The sequence below is a fragment of the Cynara cardunculus genome (genome assembly GCF_001531365.2).
Source record: "Cynara cardunculus var. scolymus isolate 2C chromosome LG 13, CcrdV1, whole genome shotgun sequence".
NCBI lineage: Eukaryota > Viridiplantae > Streptophyta > Magnoliopsida > Asterales > Asteraceae > Cynara > Cynara cardunculus.
In genome coordinates, this window is record NC_037540.1 from 6425491 (window position 1) to 6441552 (window position 16062).

At 35.3% G+C, this 16062-nt stretch overlaps 2 protein-coding genes across 4 annotated transcripts; one reads left to right on the forward strand and one right to left on the reverse strand.

The window, feature by feature from the left end:
- The first annotated feature begins 5784 nt into the window (after window positions 1-5784).
- Window positions 5785-7966, forward strand: LOC112525936 (amino acid transporter AVT6A-like). The gene is made up of 5 exons (XM_025136269.1): window positions 5785-6298; window positions 6386-6538; window positions 6878-7081; window positions 7169-7637; window positions 7720-7966. The coding sequence occupies exons 1-5, from the start codon at window positions 5854-5856 to the stop codon at window positions 7856-7858; spliced, it is 1410 nt and encodes a 469-aa protein (XP_024992037.1). The 5' UTR covers window positions 5785-5853; the 3' UTR covers window positions 7859-7966.
- Window positions 7967-8064: 98 nt separating this feature from the next.
- On the reverse strand, window positions 8065-15776 carry LOC112525934 (DNA-directed RNA polymerase 1, mitochondrial). Of its 3 annotated transcripts, none has more exons than XM_025136267.1 (20): window positions 15647-15776; window positions 14749-15272; window positions 13820-14035; window positions 13590-13717; window positions 13439-13505; window positions 13245-13303; window positions 13042-13159; window positions 12764-12877; window positions 12466-12597; window positions 11961-12377; window positions 11406-11456; window positions 10949-11019; window positions 10489-10573; window positions 9890-10042; window positions 9725-9799; window positions 9531-9620; window positions 9391-9438; window positions 8771-8885; window positions 8572-8675; window positions 8242-8491 (listed from the first exon to the last, which is right to left on the reverse strand). In XM_025136267.1, exons 2-20 carry the CDS (start codon window positions 15220-15222, stop codon window positions 8381-8383), a joined length of 2628 nt encoding a protein of 875 aa, XP_024992035.1. In that variant the 5' UTR covers window positions 15223-15272; window positions 15647-15776; the 3' UTR covers window positions 8242-8380. The 3 variants fall into 3 exon arrangements, with proteins under 3 accessions (XP_024992034.1, XP_024992035.1, XP_024992036.1); XM_025136268.1 differs by lacking the exon at window positions 15647-15776 and having other exon boundaries at window positions 14749-14931; window positions 15026-15162; XM_025136266.1 differs by having other exon boundaries at window positions 8065-8491; window positions 14749-15776.
- Between the last annotated feature and the right edge of the window lie 286 nt (window positions 15777-16062).

Sequence of the window (16062 nt, forward strand, 5' to 3'; positions counted from 1 at the left end):
CCCCCCTTTTTTTTTTTTTTTTTTTTACTGAGTGACTTGTTATCTTTCTTTATATTTTTCTTTTTCATCAAAAATTCATTGATTTTAACTTTTTTTTACGGTTTAGATCAAAATTTGCATTGTGATGCATGTACCACATTAACACAATTACATAGAGTGTCAAACACCTTCGGTTGTTTCACTTTTCTTGTGTAAAGGTGATTCATCAACTGCATTTTCTAAATCGATTGTCTTGGATACATTTTTTTTATAGAAAAGTGATCAATTAGGATTGATTCATAGTGGACATCCTTCTTAGTTCTTGCCCTTCTCACTATAATTTCCATTACAGGAACTTAATCACTATAACTTTCATTTGAGATCCATCAAATCCGTTCTCGTCCACAAATTATATTTGATTAAGGTTTAAGACTTGGGATCATGTGAGACCAATGGTTTTTCGTGAGACCCGTAAGACCAATTCTCAACCCTTGGATTAGATTTGCAATCGTCAGATCTAAACATTTATAAATGCCACGAGACTTCTCACTAATTACGAAATTGCCACCTTGCAACTTTGCAACCATTAGATCATTAATTCATAAATTTGATCAATGAACATAAAATGGTCTTACGGGTCTCACGAAAAACCCTTGGTCTCACGTGAACCCAACCCTAAGGTTTAATATAGAAACATTGTAATTTGTCTAAATAATAAATAAGAAAAATTGTAGATATTTTGTATTCTCTCTCTCCTCTCTCCCATATTTATTTTCTTCACTAAAAAATAAACCATCTCCTATATGTATTTTCTTCGCTCAAAAATAAACGAGCCTCATATAATGTGCATAATATAAGGCATGGTATGTGCACCATGTGATGAATGATAATACACTTAGTTGGTGTGCACATTGTGATACGCCAGACCTAACAATATAGATCTTATTGTTTTAGTGGGTTCACAATATGATTTCAGTATGTTAATTATTTTAAACTTTATTGTTTTATTTTGTGCTTTCGCTATATTCATTGTTTGAAATCTTTGTAGTTTTAGTTTGTTCACATTGTGCACATAACTTGATAGTCAGATCAATGGTTTGGATTGTAACGAAATGAGTAGAGGGGAGAAAAAAATGTTCCTACAATTTAGAGGATGCCAGCGTGACATATATTTATAATAATTGACTTTCCTAAAAAAGTGGGTTGACTTTCCTAAAAAAGTCAAATAAGTGAACTAGAATAAATCTTATAGATCGCATAATTTCTGCAGGTCTTAATGATTAATAGTAAGAGTAAATTATGGGTTTGATCCACAAGGTTTAGTAAAATATAAAATGGAATCTAAAATATGATTGGACAATTTTACCCATGGTTTTAACGGATAATTAGACAGAGTTAGTGGTCAAGGTCCACAAAGTATTATTGTATCGTTTTTTCTTACGTCAAGTAGTAGCCAACCTTTGTCGTGATCATAATTGAAACGGTATTCTTTCACATGTTTTCACATATTAAATATATGGATATGAGCGTAATTCGCCTCTTAAAGTTTGTCGATCATTCATTTGACTATTACACGTGATGTTAACTGTAGGATTTTCGTCATCAACGACCAGGTTTTAGAAGAAAAAAATACTTTCGCGAATTAAGTAACGGTGTTAGCATGTTAGGGCCTCCTAAGGTCAAAGTTAAAACCAATGTTGACGTCGTACATTGTTGCTACTTCGACAAAGGTATCAAGAAATCCTTGTCTCCTCTAGAAACCTTTCAAGATTATGTTTAAAAAGGTCATTAGAGGTTTTTCGGATAAACTTGTTATACCTGACTATTAAACTTGCATTTCAGTAACCTTATTGCTGATCATAAAAACAACGTACTTTTCAGTTTCCAAATAAAAACAACGTACTTTTCAGTTTCCAACTCCATGTCACACGAGGGAAGATTGAAAATGAACAAATAAGGGCTATTTTACCATCAATGTTGTTGGTACACCCAAGTTCGTCTAAATCTTTTTGGAGGTTATGTTACATCCATACTAAAATGATAAATCGATTGAAACGAGTAATAAACAAAATAAAATATAAAATTCATATCATATAAAAAATTACAAAATTAAAACAATAACCATGTATAAAATGACAAAGTGAGAAGAATATCAAATCATCTTTTTATCAGAGAATTCTGCAATTAAATAACCGTTTTTTATTTTGGAAGATGAGTTCATACAACCTTTTAGAGAAGAGTTTAATATAACTATTAAATCAAACATTTCTTAAAACTTTAAATCTATACTATCTTATAAAGCATTTGGCTAAAACTCTTAAAAACTCTTAAACCTGTTCATCCCTAAACGATTCCATCCCTATCTGATTTCATCCCATATCTAAATTCATGTAACTAACTGCAGATAATAAAACCAATGTTTACTTAAAATTCAAGATTACAAGTAAATTATGCAAAAGTACAACTTATCAAAGCTCGATTTTTTAATTCATATAACTAACTACGGATAAACATAATCAAATAGAGGATAAATATCTTATTTTAAAATATAATTAGAATAATTATCGAGTTCCAACAAAATAATTAATTATTATCTTTATAAGAAAATTATATTATTAACCAAATATAAATTAGTTCGTTATTGTACCTAAATTAAATTAATAAAAAAATTGAATTAAAAAATTACACAAAAAATGAGGAATTTTAAATAGTTAATTTGATACAAATATCGATATATTTTTGTTATGCATAAAGTACTGTATATTGATGCATATTACTTAAAATTCAAGATTACAAGTAATTATGCATAAGTACAATTTATTAAAGCTCGCTGCTTGAATTCGTATAAATAACTGCGGATAAACATAATCAAATGGAGGATGAACATCTTATTTTAAAATATAAAAAATCTAAAATATAATTAGAATAATTATCGAATTCCAACAAAATAAATAATTATTATCTTTATAAAAAAATTATATTATTAAACCAAATACAAATTACTTCGTTATTATACATAAATTAAATTATAAAAAAATGAATGAAAAAATTACACAAAAAAATGAGGAATTTCAAATAGTTAATTTGATACTAATATCGATATATTTTTGTCAAATTTTTATGATATCTTCAAACATATATTTTATTCAAAAATAAAAACATCACCGCTTTCTYAAAATCACAGAAAGCCATATTATAACATCGACTGAGATAAATAATAAAATGAAATATTAAAATCACGATTTATCTCACTACATTATACGAGTACACTTCTAATTTTAATAATATAATTGTCGAAAATGCTCAGCATCAAATTTAAAATTAATATGTAACACAGGAACCAAACATGTAATTTATTAAAAATTAATTAATATTTAATATCTTTAAAAAAATTAAATCTTATCCACATACCACAGCTTAAGCACAAGGGAAAAGACGTGCAGCCGCAACAACTGTTACCGTCATGGAAAAATGGACAAGACGACGAAACTCGACGCCGTTCCGGACTGCCTTCCCTTTCCTCCTTGTGAAATTATATATGTATATATATAATATTCTTTTTTAATATTACGTAATATTCTTTTACTTTTTATTAAATTTTATATAGATAAAATACATAGTAGATTACTTTGTTTATATAAATTCAAAAACTTTTTGTTTAGTATGGTTTTTTCATAAATGAAATCATATGTTTTTTTAATTGGTACGAATATGTTTGAAAAAAAATACCGAGTTTTTTTAATAAATCACTACGAAAAAGAGTCATGTATAGGTGGTCGAATAAATAGTGAGTCTCATTAAGGTGCTAACAAACAAGCCCTTAGAGGAAAATATGATTTTAATCGTTATTTTAATGTTAAAATCAAGATTCTAGATAGCGTAAGACATTGTATAATAGCCAGGACTGGTCCTAAGATTTTTGATGCTCTGTGCGAAAATAATAAAAAATGTCCCTAAGCCTATTTTGTTAAGTCAACGAAACAATGCGATTTTTTAAAAGAGTTTAGAACCTATTCAAGTTAAGTGTCTTATTCCCATGTTGATTTTTATTAATTAAAAATAATAATGGAGGCGATATAAAAATCAAAATCCCGAATACAAAATATAGAATGATAAAAGGATAAATCCTAGATTAAGATCGTGCTTCATTCTTTTCCAKTTTTCCCTTTTCTAAATTGAAATTAGCAAAATAGAAACTTTGTTTCAATATATAGGACTTAAAAGACAATGAAAACTATAATTAGTTTTTAACTAAAATAGTAAATTACATCCAAATTACCGTCATAATAAGCAAAAAGTAAAACTCAAAAGTTACAGGATTAACGACTACAGGCTAAGGGTTTATCTATTAGCAGCTTAATAAGCTTAATAGAACTAACAACTTATTCGCTCAACTATGCATGACTTTTTCGTAGTAGCTTAATGATATAGAAAGTAACTTATCCAATGATCTTTTAGGGGAGCTTTATATAGAAAGTCAATTTTTTTTCTTTCAAACATGTCCATTCAAACTGAAAAAACGTTTCTTACATCTGCGAAAAAACTCTCCAAAACAAAAAAAATTTCCAACTTGTACAAACAAATTAATTCATACAGACAACTTTATTCATATAAAACTTAATAAAAAAACCAATCAAACGACCCATAAATCTAATGTGGTAATGCCAAACCTCAAAGTAAACAAAAGTCAAAAGAACAATAATAAATTGTAAACTTCATAATCTATGTTACTGTGCATTGCAAAGAACAAGTGCGCAGTAATTAAGACAATATCACAATATGTTGTTAATGTTGTGCAGTGTGCTCCAGCTATGTTGATAGAGTAATGTGCTCATGTGCATTGAAAAATGCAATTCTCAGATATTTCAATATGTAAGAGGAATACTCATTATCAAAATGACAAAAGCCTCTTAGCCTTAGCCTAGTAGGTCAGTAACCCACATGACCACATGACCCAACTTTATAATAATCAGTTAGAAATTTAGTTTTTTTTTTTTTTGCAAGAAGATTTAAAGATTCATAAATCATAATATGACTCACACAGCAACTCGGTAAGTTCAATCAACAGTAGAAGTCAGTCATTTGAGATTTCCATCTTTGATTTCTTGAATCTCATTTCATGACCGTTAATCGGCTGAAAAAAGAACTTCATGCCTTGAAGAACAATAAAAATTAGATTGAGTTGTTGGAATGAAGGCGTTAGCCGGCTAACGATATGCATTCAATATTCATAACTACTAGGTCTTGGGCATATTTTTATAGTTAAAAGCTCAGTTGTATTTTCCAAATTATTAAACCCAAAACTAGTAATAAATAACAACTTGATGTACTTTAGGCTTTGATGCACTGTACGGCCGCACGGGTTACACGTAACCAGGGCCGGCCCTGATAATAGCCAAACGTCAAACCTTAAAAGTTACGACAAAATCATGACATTTATTAAGGTATGACATTATACCGACAACTATAGGTATCAAAATACATAAAATTAAAAGGAATATATGTATTTATGTCCATCCAAAGTAAAATCGTTTGACGAGATGTTGACGCAGACTTTACACGAGTAATTCGTGATAAAAAAAATCTTGAAATATATATAAAAAATGTTGATTTTGATGACGGAATAACATGATATCGATATTTTCAACTAATATTGCTGACTATTCACGTCCCCGAAAGACACTTTACAGGTTCCCCTTGGGCCCACAATCCGATAAGAACGCTAACGCTGACGACTTCCTTCCTCTAAAACCCTAGACGCATTTTCTTTCTTTTCTCCAAATCACCTTCAATTCTTTATATTTAGATTCCATTCAACTCCAGTTCTCCATTCCAACACACAACGGACCCTTAATTCTTGCCGGAAATTATCTCATGACAATCCAAGCAGAAACCCACCAAATCAAGAAACACAGTAAACACCCATCAAGAAAGCATAGCAAGAAGAAAGATAGTGTTACTGTTGCTGTAAATGAGAAATCCCCTTTGATTCCTAAGAAGAAAGGTGATCACTTCAATGGGGCGTCGAAGTCGGGGGCAGTCATGAATCTATCCACCACCATCATCGGTGCCGGAATAATGGCGCTGCCAGCCACTATGAAGGTCTTGGGACTTGCTCTTGGCATCGCGGCTATAATTCTGGTCGCAGTTTTATCGGAGGCCACCGTCAGAATCTTGCTCAAATATAGTAGAGGTGGTGGAACAGATTCTTATGGAAGTTTGATGGGCGATGCCTTTGGAGAAGTCGGCAAGAAGGTCCTGCAAGCTTGTGTGGTCATCAATAACCTTGGTGTTCTTGTTATCTACATGATTATAATTGGTAATGCAACGTTCTTGATTGATCAATTATATTCCTTAGTTTTGAAAATTATGTGTTGACTGATTTTATGTTGTTTGAGTTGGGAAGGTGATGTTGTGGCTGGGTCATCTTCAAATGGGTTGCACCACCCTGGTCTGTTGGAAGGCTGGTTCGGACCACACTGGTGGAATGGCAGAGTCTTTGTTCTTTTGGTCACAACCGTTGGTGTTTTTGTTCCACTGGCATCTCTTAAGCGAATGGGTATGTGTTTCTTGTGGGAGGTTAGGGGAAAATCCAAAAAATATGAAAAATTGGGAAACATTCAGGTAACCGTTCATACGCACTAACGCACATGTGCATACAAGTGTTTGGTTTATATGCATATACATACCGGACAAATTGCTAACAAATTACTTGTATGTACATGTATAGACCGTCCAGAGATGAATGGTTATCAAGGTGTTCTTTGGTTTTTCATTTTTTTTATGGTTTTTCATTTTTTCATGGTTTTTCATGAACTTGACCCTGCTTTTCTTTACACAAACATACAGCCATTGATGGTTTCGAGTTGGTTTTTACAGAATCTCTGTTTATTTGCAGATTCACTGAGTGTTACATCCGGCTTAGCCGTGGCACTAGCCGTGGTTTTCCTTATCATCACTGCAGGAATAGCGACATTTAAAATCGCAAGTGGTAGCCTCCCGATGCCGAGATTGCTTCCCGAGATCATAGATATTAACTCTATCTGGAACCTCTTCACTGCAGTTCCTGTTCTTGTTACTGCTTATATCTGCCACTTTAACGGTATGCCAATATGCCACGCGACCAAATGATGCATGTTGATCAAATGCTTCACATGTGAATAATTGAACATTTTTCTTTCATGGGCAGTGCATTCTATTGGAAATGAGCTTGAAGACCCTTCATTCATCGAACCAATTGTTCAGATTTCGTTGGTTTTATGTACAATCGTGTACATAATGACTAGTTTCTTTGGATTTGTGCTTTTTGGTGATGCCACAATGGGAGATATATTGTCGAATTTCGACTCTGATCTGGGTGTTCCTTATAGTGCTGAGCTTAATGATGTTGTTCGTATAAGCTATGCTCTGCATCTCATGCTCGTTTTCCCGCTTGTATTCTATGCGCTACGTCTTAATACAGATGGCCTTTTCTTTCCATCAACTCAGCTGCCGCTAGAATCAGACAACAAGCGGTTTGCTTTCATCAGTGTAGGGCTTCTTTCGCTTGTATATTTGGGTGCTAATTTTATACCAAGTGCTTGGGATGCTTTCCAGTTCACAGGAGCAACTGCTGCTGTTTGCATTGGGTTCATCTTCCCAGCTGCAATTGCAATAAGGTATGCATTCATTCATCCATCCATCTTGCAACCTCCTCCAAGAAGAGTTAATTCATTAATGAATAATGATCTTTTTCTTCAGGGATACTCATGGAATAGCTACAAAAGGAGACAAGATCTTGGCCGTGTTAATGATCGGTTTGGCCGTCTTTGCAAATGCAGTGGCTATATATAGCGATGCGTATGCCTTGTTCAAGAAAAATCCATCTCCTCGTGCTTGATTTGTCGGGCCTTATGAGCAAGTTTGTATAAATGAATGTGTGCTTTTTTAAGTGTTAAAAGGGAAATCATTTGAACTCAAATCTGTAATATAAATTGATATTTGTTCCCACATGAGACTCAAAAAGTCACTATAACGCTATACCATTCTCTCTCTTTATTATTAGCTCATACTATTTGATGAACAATTGGACCAAAAACACTAAAACTTAATCCTCAATAAATAGAAATCATTAGTTACAAATAACAGGACCAATTTGAGGCTCGAATGCACTCATCATTGTCATCGGTCGCCAGCAGAATTCAAGCCTTGATCAGTAGTGGCTTCTCTTGATTAGCTCAAAGTAGAACACGCATGAGATGTCAGCAAATTTACAGAGGTGTGCAAGGATCAGTTGGAACCGAGGGTCCAAAAAGGTATGAAATTGAGAACTTTGTGCACTTCGATGGGCGCCCATTGTCACACCATAAAGCCAGATGATCAGAACAACAAATTGGTAGCCATGAAGAATGTGGTTAGAGTCTTAATTGAAGAAATATGGGGACTTCAAAACCTCCTTTAGATCAAAATCTCCCCTCTCTGGCAATGGAGGGAATTCCAGCTTCGGGAACGACTTCTGGAAACTCTCCAACAACTGTTACGAAACCAATCCTCAACATATGCTAATATAAAAGCCAAGCAACATAGTGGAAGACACTCTCAAAAAGTACTTACATTTTCTAGGATCGGAGCCTCATAAAGTTCCACAAACTTTTCTCTAAGAATCGTGTTCATCTGGTCAACGTCACACGCATGAGTCCAAAATGAATCATGCACTCCTGCAATTAGATAATTAGTAGCATAATTAGTGTCGTTCTTAACTTAATAAAACACGTGGTGTGCACATGCGAGCGATCCGAGGAAAATAGAAAACCTGCAAAACTTAAGCCGGCTTCTTTACAAGCAATGGCTGTCATCATCATATGGGAGCCATCAAGAGAGTGGACAAAATTAGGAGGAAATGCAGTTCTCTGCCGCTTAACCATCACCTGTAGCAAACAAGAAAACAACTAAGGCTATGATCGGCAAACTAGTTGATAAGCTAGTTGTTAGCTAAAAAGGCTAGGGCCTGTTTGTTAGCAGCTTAATGAGCTTAATGGGACTCGTAGCTTATTGGTTCAGCTATACATAGCTGTTTGGTAGCGGCTTAATGATATAGAAAGTGACTTATTCGGTAAGCTTGTAGGGGGAAGCTTTATGCAGAAAGCCAAGATTTTCTGAACCTGTCCCTCCCAATTAAAAACACGCTCTTTCCATCTACGAAAAAACCCTCCAAACAAAAACCTTCCCAATCCATAGAGACAGATTAATCCAGACAGACAACTTTATCCAAACAGGACTTGATAAAAAACCAACCAAGCATCCCCTAGGTGTTGACTATAATAAGCTAGCTGTTATCCCCTAGGTGTTGACTATATAGTCATGTTTGATAATAACTAGCTGATAAGTCCGATGACAATCTTATATGATTGCTAAGAATGGGAAGGGAGGTACCTTATCGGTTTCTCGCTGTAGTGTCAAAACTTGAAGAGATGTCTTGATCTACATTCCAAAGAACAAAAAATTTGGTTCATATCAGCAAAAATATAATCCAAATACTCAAAATATCGAGGCTTGCCATCTAAAGAACTCACAAGGTGCCTTCCTAATTTGCGGTAGGGCTGTACAACGGGAAGACCAAGAGGAGTCGTCCATTGTACTGCATGGTTTTTCATAGCTACAACCTGTAAATAATTTCAGAATCAGTGAATGCCAACGCATTCATAAACCAAAAGATAATTAAAATACAAAATGAACGTGAAGAAACCATGAATATGATAACATATACCTTTGCACAATCACCAAGCCAACTCATAATACTTCGTGCAGCTTCAAACATCTCCCCCAAAGCAGTTAACGTGGTCTGCAGAACAAAAAGTATTCACAATGAATAGTCATTCAAGTTATAAACTTGAATTGAATATCAGACTGTGCAGGGTCCATATTTACTTACTTTTGCAGCATAACAAGCAGCAGCAAACAATTCTGCATCATCTTCGATGGCACAACGTTCCTTTAACCTTCTCTTGATTTGGTCACGAGCACCAATATATGTGACACCATACACTGAGGTCATCACCGTTTGCTTGACCAACTTCCTATCCACCTGAGCATGCCATTTGTGAAGGTAACATATCACAACACATATATTAGTTGATATTAGTTGAGTGTGTGCGCTAGAGAGAGTTTTCGAGTTAAAAATAATCAAAAGAAATTGGTTCTCATGTTCCTTGCAAAAAAACCAGAAAGCAAAGGCAACCAAGAGGTCAAAATGCTTGCATCATCATATTGGCTAACGAGAAAATGCTTGCATCTTATCGTTGAATAAAATGTTTCAAAAAATTAAACAAGAATTAATCGATTTTTTCTCAACTTGCTTTAATCAACCTTTGTGAATTTGGAAGGAATATTTTCACATGTGCGTACAAATATAGATCTGTATATATATATATATATATAGAGAGAGAGAGAGAGAGAGACCAAAATCACCAAATAACGCACATTCTAACTCAGAAGTCGTAAAAAGTTTCCCAGGGTGAAAAAATGAATTACCTGATTAACTAACATCCGCGCATGCTTAGCATTTGAATCGGTTATGGGGTCTCCCTTAGCATCTCTCTGCATGATCTCAATCACTCTAGTGGCAAAAGATTTCCAATATCAATATAGACCTCAAAATGATGTAAATCTATTTACATTTTTATGTGAATCTCTAACCAACCCAACTTACATTAGAAGCATCAGTTTCCCAAAAAAAAGGGTAGAAGAAGCTTGACATCCAAATTTAGAAAGTGAAAACTTATTATGGGATGGAGAGGAGGATTAATTATTTGAAAATAATAAAAGTGTGCATGTTACGTTACAACCAGAAAATGCCATAAGCAAGCAAAATCTATGATATTAATCACCCCCGAGCTTTTTCCTCATAAAACTGAATACAATATAAGGCAGTGACTTCGTGATTGATTAACAGAAAATTAGAAATGCACTAACATAATTGCTTAAAGCTAACCTCGAAGCAATCCCAGAGTAGACATCAGCTGGCTTTTCTCCTTCAACCAGATTAACAGCACTTGCTCCTAACTGAATAAGTGGAAAAATCACTTGTAAGCATAGGATCCGACTTAAATATTAAGTTCCTTATTTAAGAAGAGAACCAGTAAAAATTCAGAAATAATCAATAGAGCTTCTGTTTTTGTAAGCCAGGGGTCTTCACAAAAACAACCTCTCTACCCTCCAATGTAGAGGCAAGGTCTGCATACATCCTACCCCCAAACCCTACCTCCGTGTAGGATATATTGGGTTTGTTTGGTTTAAAATACGGATAAAATTTAAAGGTAATAATTGATGAACTTTATGAGATCTTGAATGAATAACATCTTCAAATGAATTAAAGGAATGATAGTATGTACATATATTTTTTCCGTACAGGATCACATAAATCATATGAGCAAGAGAGAAGACATTACCTTGTCCCTTCCAAGTGCAGCGTAATGTTGTAAGCCATTACATGAACCATCCTAAAAGATTCCAAACAACAGATTTCCAATTTAGATTAGGTAAACAAATACATGCCCTGCTCTACATAACATGATAACCTATCAAGACTCAAGAGGGGTAGATCCAACTCAAGGGATTCTTAGGGTGCGTTTGGTAGAAAGACAGGACATGACAGGATTAGGCAGGCGAGAGCGAAGTAGGCCGGTGAAAGAATTGTGGAAGGTTTTAGGGTTTTAATTTGACATGGGTGATATAGTAATCTACCAATCCTGGGCCATATCTCCCTGATTTTTCCTCCACCTATTTTGGTGGGACAAAAAAATGCATTTTTGTCACACTTAGGTCCTGTCTTGTCCCAGTCTAATGTCGCACCATTTATGGGCCAGCAAGTTTTTATACTGTTTTGTCCCTTCCTATCCCGCATACTGAACACACCCATAAAGATCTTTTTTCAGCCACCTTCTTGATGTCATCTTGTAAGAATGGAAAGAAATATTTTTGTAGCATTTTGCTTAAAGTAGTACCTGGTGGATAGGCATATAAGATATGGAAGTCTCTGGGGAAGAGCTTCTTAGCGCTTCAGACAGGTTCATGCATGTGGCCAAGCATTGAAAAGGATCTTCTGCACGCAACCACCAGCGCTTTCCTTCAAGAGGTCGATCTGAAGAATCAAAGATTTCGTCCAAATGCTTTTCGGCAAATGCCATTCGACCCTCGTGAGATAACTTGTCCACACCACCACCATAAACATTTGCTAAATGTATCTTCAGCCATCGTAAGCCTGATTCTCCAAGAGGTCGTCCCTCGGCAAACTCAAGGATGCCTCGACATAAGTCAGAGCCCAAGTGATTCAAATATGGGTGCATAGGGTAGGCACGACCACGAAAATCAAGATTGTGGGGGTAGTAGAAACCTTCCTCGTCCTTCATTTTTCGAGCAACCTTTTCTTGAAGTAGACAAATTAGAATGTGGTTTGATTGGAACTTTTACACAAAATAAAATATATTTATATACAAAGAAGCCTCTTACAGCAAGTTTCAGTTCAATATCACATCGCTGTGAATGCCTCTCTCTGTTTTCTTTTTTAATGCTCTTAACTTTCCATTTCCATTTTCTAATTTCATCTTCATCATCTGTATCTGGCTCTTCAGGTAGTGGAATCTGTGAGACACAGCAGTTAGGAAAAGCACTCATGAATCAAGTAAAAACATAAAATCCATTGATTTCGAGTATCTTTATGAGAAAAAAGCAAGTTCTAAATTCTCTAAATTGGATTCTAAAATATGATTGCAAACTGATGAGATTTCGGTACTCGTAAGTAACTCACATCATCACGGTCCACCAAATCGGCTAGACGCCCTCCACTAGCCCAGATTCTATCTACGACACCAAGGACTTTTCTATTTACCCTCCATTTTGTAGCACCAAGAGTATTAAGCGCCTGAAACAAATAAATTGAAAATTGAGATTAATGGAAGTGCGGAGAGAGAGAAAGAGAAGAAAGAGAACTTTAACCAATCATTGCAATAGCTCGTTTTTCAAAGATGTGTTAACACCGTTGTGACACAAACAAACACAAAGAGGTAAATCAAAAGGTTCACCCACCCCAAAAACAGCTTCCAGTTGCTTCTTTGGAGTCCGTTTAACTATATCACGCTGTTGTTTTGCTCCATGTGTGCGCATTATATAGGATGGTAGAAAGAAGTAGGCTCCTCGGTTGTAACTGCCAAAGAGAAGACATAAATCAAGCCTCATATCAAAGTCTAGAAACCAAAAATAACAAAAAAGATCAAACCAAAAATGCATACCCGGTCCAATTTACTGGGGGAAGAAGCATTGGCATATACGGAATCACCATGTGCATAGCCTGATTTTAAGATCCAAATTACAACAGTCTTAATACTACACAACAGATAAATGTCCAAGAAACAGTTGTTTTCAAGCAAGAAATGCATAAGCAAAACGTCTACAATTTTATTAGCAGTAAACATGTAAAACTTACACTTTTCTCAAGTCCTTTCCGCACTAGGGGATCACATTCAATAACTCCATATCGTCTACTGCCTTTCCTATATATATACAAGATTGAGGATCAGCAACAAGTGATGAAATTAAGAGAAATATTTGATGAGAATATACGAGGCCATACTTACGGTGTTTCCACAGTTTTGAGAGTATGTACAAATGCAGGCCGAATATCAGGAGAGCAATCTTCAAATTGACCAACAGGAGGTTGTATATAGGCAGTCTCCATCAACAACTGGATTAAACGTGAGCCAACCTGGGAAGAGCGGACATTAACTGTAGTTAGTTGAATCAAGAAAAATAAGAATTGCTCGTTGAAAATTATCACAACTACGTGTTTTGCCAACAGGGTACAAACCTTAACTTGAGCATCCTGGCCCCAAGGCTTCAATTCATCTTGTTGTTTTACAATATGCCTTACTTGCTGCAACTTCTTCTTTTTAACTAAAAGAGTTACCTTTTTCCTCAATTTCTGTATCTGCTGCTCATTATTTACAGCTTCCAAATCATCATCAGGGCTCTCGTTTAATGTAGTCTTTCGCTTAGACTTCTCCATGAATCTGTGTATTCTTGCCTGATTCATGGCAAAAAGAACGACAGGTAAGTCCTTGTATGTCACAAACGATAATAAAGGTACAACATTTTCAGTCCTTCATCTAAAGCCCATCTCTAGTATACGTCCATTACCCCCTCCACCCATCAAACCACCCTTAACTTTTTCTATTGAAAGATTCTAAATTGTGCAACTAGAGGCAGATTTCAAAATCCTGACTGCGCCTATTAATTGAAAAGCAATTAAGAAAATCTCATCATCTTATCATGTGGGCATAATGCATAGAGTATAGAAAAGGATTAAGAATCCTTCTATAAACCAAAGTAAAGTCACAATACAGCATTAAATGCTTTTTAACCTATATTTTAGACGTACATGTGTTTTTCTTAAGAAGACAAATAAGAGTGACAATAACAATTCAACAGCAGTAAACTAATAGGGGGCAACACCACAATAGTTCGGTTGAGAAAGGTTGCTAGTGTATTAACAAAAAGACTTCAAAAACAAATAACATATATATGTTCTATTGATGTCAATCATGTCATAGATTAGGATTGAGATTGAAGAGTTGATTGGTGAAATCCATAGCTGTTGTATTCGTGTAAGGACATGTGGAACCCCTTTGTACTCTCTCTAATATATCCCTTATAAGCACATAGGATCCAGTAAATCCAAAAGCATAAGAATACACTATTATATATATAAAAGTTAAGTAAGAGTATGAACCAGCTAACCTCATGCTCAATGGCTTCACCAATATGGAGCGCTGCCTGAACCACTCTGGCACCACCCTGTCCTCCTCCAGTCATCAACAGACCCATCAACTTGTGCATTGTGATTATTGTCATCATATCAGCAGGCAACTGATCAAACTGTGGAGCATAAGCCCCTCGATTCTTCCCTTCCTTACATAAATCCTGCTCAGCAGCAATAGCATTCTTCAATGGCTCAAACCAACCAAGAAACAACGATTTCACATAAGGCAAATTGGGAGCAAGTTTCTGCTCACACATATCCACTAAAAGTTCTTGATACTCTCTTGCAGCAGCCTCCCATGCCTCTGTCTCTATCTTTATCTGCCTTCTCTTGAGTGCAATGTACTTCCCTTGCCCAATTCCATTAATTAATTTTGGCTGCTTCTTGCTATCTGAATTATTATTAGCTTTCATTTTCACCACCTTGATCTCCTTATTCAAATGGTGTACCATTTCACGAATTTCATCACTCTCTTCTCCTTCAGTTGAAACAATCTCCTCAGCTGCAGACGAAGTAGCATAGCCCTTACGAGATACATGTAATGAACCAAAAGAAACCCCTAAATTTGCTAAACTAGAATCACCAAGATTGTCTTTTTGAGAACCCAATCCACTGATTCGTCGAAAACCCAAATCTCCATATGAAAGATTTCGATAAGGGTAGAGTTCTAACAGTCTAGCTTTTTCAAGAAACTGGGTATCTCTAAAATTAGATTTATTAGCAAATGCTATCAGCTTCTTGACAGAAGCTCGGTTACAAACGTTTCTCCACATGCTAAAGTGGAGTTATTTATAAAATACTTGGAGAAAAATTAATGGGTTTGTGGCTATATACACGGTTTGACACAACAAGCAGAGAGATAGATCGAAGTAATACCAGGATCTCATAGAAACTCTGTGGTTGATGGGCGTTGAAACATAGATATCAAACAAATGGTAGGGATGGAGTGAATCAAGAATGAAGATGAAAGAATGAGGCGGAATTCCAGGGTCTGTGTAGGAGGAGGTAACTGATGAAGCGTGGCCGCCTTAAACCCTTGCTAAACCTATTTTTGTTTTAGTCCTCCTTCACAAGAGATATTTTAATCTTTTCTTTTTTCCTTTTCTTCTTTGCAGCAAGGCATGGGAATGAAATCCGAACCGTTGAAAAACCCGATGTATCCATCCTGACGGAAATACGGATTCACTGTAAAACCAAGGATCGGAAATTGGGATAGAGATCCCGAAAGTTAAAACTTGGGACGGATAACATGGTCCCTATCTTGCTCTGTCTCCGAATATTAAATATAGTTA